The sequence below is a fragment of the Myotis nattereri genome (assembly GCF_964212035.1).
Source record: "Myotis nattereri genome assembly, chromosome: 5".
NCBI lineage: Eukaryota > Metazoa > Chordata > Mammalia > Chiroptera > Vespertilionidae > Myotis > Myotis nattereri.
The window spans coordinates 108141024-108149434 of NC_138080.1; the positions used below are offsets into that span (position 1 = coordinate 108141024).

Genomic DNA, 8411 nt, shown 5'->3' on the forward strand with positions numbered 1-8411 from the left:
GGCCGGGGCCCCTTGGAACAGGCCCTCCTGCATTACTGAAGGGCCTGGCCCTTCGAGCTCCAGTCAAGGCCACCTGCCTGAGCGGGTGTGCTCACCTGGTTCGCTGTTGGCTGGATGGCTACGCTCTAAACATGCAGGCGCTGGCCACCTCAGCCTCCTGCCCAGGCCTCAGGCCCCAGGCGGCAGGACATGCAGGAACCAGGAAGTCGGACCCCAGTGCAGGGACAGACCATCCCTTTGCAGGGTCCTCTGTCCCCGGAGGTGTCCTGGCTCCTCAGAGCCCTGGCCCACCCCTCCCCGCTGCTCTCATCCCACACACAGGCCGCCTCGGTGCTGGTTTTGTGTTATTTTATTTGCTCTTTCCAGTCTGAAGCTACTATCATGGGCATTTAGTTATACAAATGACACTTACAAAAAAATAAAAGACCAAGACACCCAGAGTGAGATGCATGGCGGACAGGGGGTGGGGGGCTGGCAGGGGTGCGGCTGAGAGCCAAGGGTCAGGGCTGGGTGTCTCCTCACAGGCTCCCAGCTGAGGGGGACACGCGGCTTCGTCCCACCGAGACCCAGAATCCAGTCAGACAAGGAGCACCAATACGCTGGCTGGAGGGGAGCAGGGGGGCAGGAGGGCAGGGCCAGTGAGCACCCCTGGGAGGTGGAGGCAGGTTCTGGATTTGGGGAGGTGCCCTCCCTGCCCCACCACTAGCGAGAGGCCTGGAGATGCCGCCCGAGGCTTGCCTGCGCCACCTCCAACAATGACATTTCATTAAAAAAAAAAATACTGATTTGGTCATTTTCTGCTTCCAGTTTGGCCAGGGTTAGAGAGACAGGGGCAGGGTCCCCGGAGCACAGGGGACGTGCAGGGCAGGGCAGTCCTCTCCGTGCGGAGGGGACAGGTGACGGGCACTCTGGTTCAGCCCCCGGCCCTGCAGGCGCTCCTCCCGAGGGGCCACCGAAGGGCTTGGGGCAAGGGCCCGGCCCCTGGGAAGTTGGGGGGAACCTCGGCTGGGGGGAGGGGCAGGAGATTCCAGTTAAACCCCCGCCACACCCAGGGCTCTAGCCCCCACTGCTCCTCAGCCACTTGGGGGAAATAAGGCTCAGAGTTGTCTGAGGTCAGAAGAGGTGCCAGCCTCGCCCACAGCAGAGAGGGCGGAGGGTCCCCAGTCCTGCTAAGGGCCAGGCCGCAGCGCTGACCGCCCGGGAGAGGCCACGCAGGGCAGCAGGGGGGACACCGTAGGAAAGGCAAGGGGCTCGCCAGGGTGGCGGCGCCACCTGGAGAGGAATTAGCGGGAGGGGAGGGGTGACAGGGATGCGGGGGGCAGGGCCTAGTACTCCCACAGTGTGGCAGGGTCGATGGTCTCCGCACAGGCCTTCAGGACCCCCGCGTGGTCCCCCTTCAGGTAGCGCCCGCCCACCTTGATGGCCACCTTGTTGTAGTCGCAGAACTCAAAGAAGAAGTCGACAGGGGTGTCACTGCTGCTGGTGACCAAGGAGTCACTGCCCAGCGTCCAGTACTTGCCTGTAGAGTCTGGGGGGGTGGCGGGGGAGCGAGACCGTCAGGCCCCGTCTGTTCCGCACCCGGCAATCTCCGCTTCCACCCAAGCCTCCCTCGCACCCATCCAGAGTTTTGGTCCCATAACTCAGGGTGCGTCCTCCCCTGCCCATCCTTTCTGGGAACCTGGCTCCTCCTGCCCCATCCAGTCTGGGGTGGGCTGGGAAGTCTCCCTCCAATCCAGGGTCACTGGTGGCCTCAAGACATTTGCCCTCTGGGGCTTGGAATGACCGAAGCCCAGTCACAGGGAGGCCAGGCTGAGCCCCAGAGACAGCGCCGCGGGGGGGGGGGGGGGGCCGGCACGAGGACTCTCCTTGGCCTGGACACTGGGGCCCACCCAGCACCTCCCCCAGGAGAACCTGCCTTTGATGTTGTAGGCGCCGTCATTGAACTCGAGCTGGAAGACATCATAGTTGGAGCGGTTGGCGTCCAGGGTGCCCGTGACCTTGCGGCAGCCGATGAAGCCGTGCTCCCCGCGGAACACGATGATGGGGCGGTTGATCAGCTTCATGAGGAAGAGCTCCGTGTCCCCTGGCCCAGGAAGGAGGGGCGTGAGCTCACACGGGTGTGGCTGGGACGCTGGGAGAGCGGGAACCTGGGGTGGCCCTGCCGCCAGCCCTGGGGTGGGGCTGGCAGGGAGTTTGGGGGAGGCCCAGCACAGGGCAGGCCTCAGGGGTGTTGGTGAGTGACCACGGTTGCACCCGGCAGGGAGGGGGGTCTGGGGCACCCTCAGGCGGCTACCTGCTGTCTCCACCGAGGCGGCCAGCTGCCCGTTCTTCTTGGCCGTCACAAACTTGCCATTGGACGCGCGCAGTGTGATCCGCCGATCGCGCCACTCGATGTCAAAGTAGCAGCTGGCACTCCTGGGGGAGGCGGGACAGTCAGAGGAGCCCCCAGGCCCGGTCCCCCAGGAAGGGCTGCTAAGAGCGCGGGCAGTGACGGGCAGTGACGGGCAGTGCCGGGCGGCCCGGGCACTTACTTGGCGGAGGCGGTGGACTGCACGCCCCCGGTGGCCGTCAGCGTCCAGTACTTGCCCGTGTGGGTGCGGAAGGCGCACTTTTTGGTGTCGCGGTCGATCTCCAGCTGGAAAGTCTCCTGGTCAGTCTCTTCGTCCTGATTGGCCGACAGGTCCATACCTGGGGGGAGAGCCTCGAGCTGGTACCCACGCCTGCCCTCCTCCCACCATCCCACCAACGCCGGGGCGCCGAACCGCAAGGACAGAGCAGGCCAGCCAGGAGCGACCCGGCTGCATCCTGTCCATGTCACTTTCTCTGGTGACAGAACCGACACCTTCCGGCAAACCAACTAGAAAGATGTTCCGGAGCCGATCGGGGAGCCGACCGGGGACCGCCCCGTGGCCCTCGATGAGATACGAAGGGTTAATTGTTGTTCAGCATGTGGCAGTTGAGGCCTCATTTTACAAACGTTTCAAGATGAAAGGCCCTGATGCCGGGGATCTGCTTTAAAAACAACCAAAAACCATGACGACGCGGACAGAGGGGCAGAGGACAGAGGGAGAGGGTGGCGGTGCGGCTCCTGGGGGCGCAGGTGGCCAAGGCCACGCCCTCCTCCCCCGGAGTGGAACCTGAGGCTCTCAGGAAGTTAGGAAGCTCGCACCCGTGCACACGCGTAAACACGAAGCCACACATCTTCCCAAGCTCCCCGCAGCACGGGGACCCTGGCCTCCCTGCGGACACTCCGCCCCCTGCACATCTCGATTTGCATATGATCTGCATCGTTGTGCATTTGTCCCAACAGAACAAATTCACATCCCCAGGGCCCTGGGCTCTCAGAACCGCAGCCACGGGAGTCTGCCAGGGCTCAGGGTGTTACCTTTGGGCCTTGATGCCTTTTTGAAGTCAGGACCATGGTGATGGGTGTCAAGTGTCCCTTCAGACCAGGAACCTGGGGGCTGGTGGGTCCGGGGTCTGAGCGCACCTCCCAGGGGCCCACCCTTAGCTCTCCAGCCGCCGCTCCGAGGGCCTGAAAGGTGTCTGCCCCTACTTAACCCAATGACATGCCCCACACCAGCACCAATGGGTGGGGACCTTCACCCCCACTTCACAAAGAGGGAGACTGAGGCAGGGAGGTGGTGTCCTTGACCAAGGTCACCCAGAGGGAAAGTACTGGGCCCTGGCGGCTCTAGGAGGGAAGGTGGACACTCAGGCTCCTGCCGGGCCCTCTGCCCTCCGCTCTGTGGACAGTGGATGTGGGCACGTGTGGGCTCGAGCCACGGAGTCCTCACTGCATCCTCCTTCCTAGAGGAACAAAGGGAGGCTCCGCCACGCACGTTCCACGCCCAGGGCCATGCCTGCCATCTGCTCCCCACTCAGACCCCACACCCGGGGTGTCCAGGTTTGATGAAAAGGCCCAGGCCCGCCAGCGAGGGCCCCAGAGCGGGCCAGGCGGGCGCCGTGGGGAACACCTCGTCTCCGCCTCAGCTGCACTCTGCCTGGCAGAGGGCCCGCCTCTCCATTCTGCCGGAGGTTGAGAGGGTTTGGGGCCTGGTGCCACGTAGACACCAGGTCTTCCAACCCCAACAGGAAGGGGTGGGGGAAGGGGGGCTACCGCCGCCCTGCGATCCAGCAAGGCCCCTCCCGGCTCCAAGGCCAGGCCCAGGCAAGGAAAGGCCCCTCTTGGCCTTGGAGTCTCTAATTGGAGCTGGGTTGCCATGGAAACAGGGTTTTCTTTGGGATTTTTCTTTACATCAACAGCAGCATAGAAAACCTGAGTCATAGGCCATAGGAGCCCTGGCGAGGCAGGGTACGGGGCTCCATGGAGCCCATGGGCACACCCACCCCCTTCCTCCAGACCCCCAGACACTGGGATCCCCCACCCCCTCCCTGCCTGACACCACCCTGGCCCCCACCCCCACCCCGCTCAGCCTTAGCAGTTCCCAAACTCCCAGGGAACTCCCCCAACCTCACTCAGTTTAGAGGAGGGGTTTGGAAGCATCCTGGCCCCATCCCCCCTCCCTTCCCTTCCCCTCTTTCTGGTCACTCTTGCCAATACCTGAGTACTTCAAATGCCTCCTCCACCCTGGCTTAAGCCATTCCCTGGTCCTGACACGTCCCACCTCGTGAGAACTCTTCTACATCCGGCAAAGCCCTCCTCAGCCAGCCAGCCTTGCCTCTGAGCGGCTGGGACCAGGCACTTCCTTAGCACGGAGTCCCCAGGCGCAGCGGGCAGCCACAAGGAGGCTGCAGGTCCAGCTGAGAATGAGGCACTGCCCAGGGTTTGGCTGGAGCCCAGGGCAGGTGAGGTTCCCAAGGAGAGTGCCCTTGCCACCTTCCACCCCTGCCCCAGCCACGTCCTCACCTGTGATCACAGCCACACGGCTCCCCAGGACCCAGGATAGATGTGTGCCACCTGCCAGGCCCCCACTCCCTGGCGGCAAACCCTGCCCCAAACTGTGGCCCTGATATAAAGGCTGGCTGAAAATGTGCACAGGGCAGCCTGGAGCCAGCCCTACAGATGGGGAAACTGAGGCAGGAGAGCAGGCTGCAGCTTCCGTGGGAGCACCCCACCCCCACCAGACAGCTGAAGGCCTGGGATGATTCACATCCCTCAGCCACCAGTCCAGGATCCTCCTCCTTCCTGGCTGCCTTTCCGTGCGTGTGTGTGTGTGTGTGTGTGTGTGTGTGTGTGTGTCGGGAGCCACGCAGGCCTGTCCAAAATGGCCTCTGCAGACACCCCACCCCCAATGCCAGTGCTGGGTCCTTCGTTCCTCCTCACCCCCCTGCCCCAAAGACTTGGTCAGCTCACGTGAGAACAGGATTAAGACCCTAAGATCTGAAGCCAACAGAGCCCCAATAGCAGGCCCCAAAGCCCCCTCCCCCGGTTCCATGTTCCCTTAAACTCACAGATGAGCCAACACACCTCTCTTGGCCCAAGTTCCAACTGCTTCTGCCCCATCAGCCTGAATCACATCATGACACCCCAGGGAGCTTTCCTAGAGGAGCAGGCATCTGTCCAGGCTGGCCCGTGGCTGCCACAGCGAGCTCAGCTGGGCTTTCGGCCCTTCCCTGCCCCGGGGCCTTTGCACAGGCTGTGCTGCAACAGCAGGCCACACACCTGAGCTACCTTGTACACAGCCTTCAGGGCAGCTCAAGCGCCTGTCTCAGATAGCCCCCCCCCCCCAATATAATCTGGAATCCTGATATACTTCCTGGACCCCAGGCCTCTGCCTGCCCTCTGGGATGCTGGTCACCTCCCAGTGAGAGCATCAGCCCCCAGGGAACAGTCCACCACATGCCCACTTGCTCAGCACTCAGGCCTCAGCCTGTCTTACTTGTCAGGGGCTCATTGTCTGCTGAACAAGTGGGAGACCTGCCCCACCCAGCGCAGTGAGAACAGACCGGAAGCCACGTGTGCCCCGAGGCTGGGCGGCAGGGGTGCAGATAAGAGCCCACTCTAGAGTCAAAAGACCCAGTTCTGCTCGCCCCTTCCTAGCGGTGAGCAGGCAGCAGGCCTCACCTCTCCAGGCCTCACCCACCCCCAGCGGGGAGGGCAGGCGTGGCCGGCGGCAGGAAGGCAGCCCCGCAGGAGGGGGCACTGGCTGGGCTCCACCCAGCTACCTCCATCCGGGGGAGCAAGACCCCAAAGGTCCCTCAGTGGGGCCTCTGCTGCCAGGAACCAACGGCCTTCTTCACCGAAGGGGCAGGGACGCCAGAAGGAAGGGGGGATCTGAGGAAGGAAGTGGGGCTCACTTCTGGTTAGGAAACGGCCCGGTCAGCGGGAGGCCCCGGGGAGGAAGCAGGGACCTGCAGCCAGTTGCAGGCCGGGGTCTCGGGTGGGTTCCCTCGGGGGTGAGGGCTGCCAGCGGGCTCCGGGCTGGCGCTCAGCTGCCCTCGGACGACCGCGGAGCAGTGCGCCCCGGCCGGGGAAGCCCAGGGCGCAGGGCGGGGTGCCTGGCGGGCCGCGGGGGGAAGTCCTCCGCAGGGGGGACCCGCAGAAAGCGGACTCCCCTCCCCCGCCGGCGCATCTGGTTTTCCCATCTGCAGAGGCCGAGCAGGACAAAGGGGGCGAGGGAGGTCCCTGCCGAGGAGCCCGCCCCCCTGTTCACAAAGGCCGCGGCCTCGGACGAGGGCAGGCGCAGGAGGAGGGCGGGGGGAAGGGCAGACCCCGGGGGCCTCACACCAGCGGAGGCCGACCCCTCCCGACCGCAGGAGGTGGAGAAAGGCCGGGAGGGCGGGGAGGCGGAGCGCACCCCGCGGAGATGAAAGCCTTCCCTCCCGCCCTCGAAAGGGGGGGTCGCGGGCGCTACCGGGCGTGTGACGACCCTCGCCTCCGCCCTTGAGATAAAGGTCCGCTGACCCGGGGAGGGGGTCGAGGAAATGGGCGAGGGGTGTCCCCTCCCCCAGGCTGGGCCGGCCGACCCGAGGGATCAGCGCGCGTGGGGAGAACGCGGATTGGGCCAGGGTGTCGGAGAATGGCACCCGGGGCGCCGCAAACCAGGGGCCAGGGTGGGGGTGGTGCGGCGGCGCGCGGAGCTGGGCAAAGCCCCACCCCTCGCCCCCTCCTTCGGGCCGGAGCGCCAGTCCCGGGGCGGGACGAGGCGGCCGGGGCGCCTAGCGGGGGCGCACCGGGCAGCGCTCGGGACTGCGGCGGCGCCGCAGGCGAGAAAGGGCGGGAGACTGGGAGGCCCGGGGTGGAGTGCGCTTTGTGCGGGGACGGGAGTGGGGGGTGGCGGGGGCGGCGTCCCCACTCACCCTGGCGCGTGGACACGTTCCTCTCGTTGGCGGCCTGCAGCACGACCTGGGCGCAGCTCTGCTCCAGGGCGAAGAGCTCGTCCTTGCCCACCTTGGTGGCCTTGCCCGCCTTGAGCGTGCCGCTGGGCCCCGACGGCGCCAGGTAGCGGCCCTCGCAGTCGCGGAAGGCCACCTTCCCGGAGCGGAACTCGAGCGTGTAGCCCGTGGCGGGCTCGGGGCGCGCCACCAGGCGGCCGTCGTGGCGCAGGAAGCGGTGGTCGGCGGTCTGCACGCTGTAGCGCTGGTCCTGGAAGGCCAGCGTGATGAGCGAGTCGACGCCCCAGGGCACGTCGCGGTCCACGGCGATCTCGTCCGCCGGCCGCGCGCTCAGGTGCGCGTAGCGCTTGCGGGTCAGGCTGTAGATGTTGACCTGCGGGTGCATGGCGATGTGCACGCTCCACTTCTCGGCCGGCGACACGGTCTGCGCGAAGCACGACAGGCGGTCCTCGGTGCCGCCGAAGTAGCGCCGGTGCGCCTCGGACTGCAGCGACCAGCGGCCGTCGTCGTGCGCCACGATCAGGAAGCGGCAGTCGGCGCCCGGCGCCTCGCGCTCGCAGGTCACGTTGCCGTCCTTGTCCGCCGCCAGGTAGCGGCCCAGGTGGCTACGCAGGCACACGGCCGCGCTGCCCGCCTCGTCGGGCGGCTGCTCCAGCGTCCAGATCTGCTTCTTCTTCAGGCTGCTGGCCGACGCGTTCACCTTGAACCCGAACGCCTCGGCCGTCAGGTACTTGTTGCCGCAGTTGATGAGGCCGAACTGGATCTGCACCGCCTCGGCCGTGCCGTTGGCGGTCATGGTGGCGGCGGGCGGCAGGCCCCGGCGCGGCGCGGCCCGGCGGTCGGTGGCGGGTCCCCGCGGCAGCGCCCGGCTCTTTGTTCCCGACCGCGGTCCCGCGCGCTCCGCCGCAGCGCTGCACAAAGCCGCCCGCGCCCCGGCCCCTTTATAGGCGGGTGACGTCACGCCGCCAGGCCCCGCCCCCTCGCTGCGGGGCTCGGCGTGGGAGGGGGCTCGCGGCCGCGGGAGCCGGCTCGGCAGCTCCGGGGCCCCGGGGGCGCGGGCGGCGGGCCCGGCTCGCCGCGTCCCCTCCTCCTGCCCCGCGGGCCTCTGTGGC

At 66.5% G+C, this 8411-nt stretch overlaps 1 protein-coding gene across 1 annotated transcript; it reads right to left on the reverse strand.

Annotated features, from left to right (window-relative positions):
- Nucleotides 1–334: 334 nt before the first annotated feature.
- FSCN1 (fascin actin-bundling protein 1) lies at nucleotides 335–8210 on the reverse strand. The gene is made up of 5 exons (XM_081092971.1): nucleotides 7264–8210; nucleotides 2532–2688; nucleotides 2294–2415; nucleotides 1916–2083; nucleotides 335–1528 (listed from the first exon to the last, which is right to left on the reverse strand). Exons 1-5 carry the CDS (start codon nucleotides 8093–8095, stop codon nucleotides 1326–1328), a joined length of 1482 nt encoding a protein of 493 aa, XP_080949097.1. The 5' UTR covers nucleotides 8096–8210; the 3' UTR covers nucleotides 335–1325.
- Between the last annotated feature and the right edge of the window lie 201 nt (nucleotides 8211–8411).

Coding starts and splice junctions, on each gene's coding strand:
- FSCN1 (XM_081092971.1), bottom strand. CDS start 8,095: ATGACCGCCAACGGCACGGCCGAGGCGGTGCAGATCCAGTTCGGCCTC. Junction 2,416..2,531: donor CAGTCCACCGCCTCCGCCAA/GTAAGTGCCCGG, acceptor CGCCTCCCCCAG/GAGTGCCAGCTGCTACTTTG. Junction 1,529..1,915: donor CGGCGCCTACAACATCAAAG/GCAGGTTCTCCT, acceptor CCACCCCCCCAG/ACTCTACAGGCAAGTACTGG.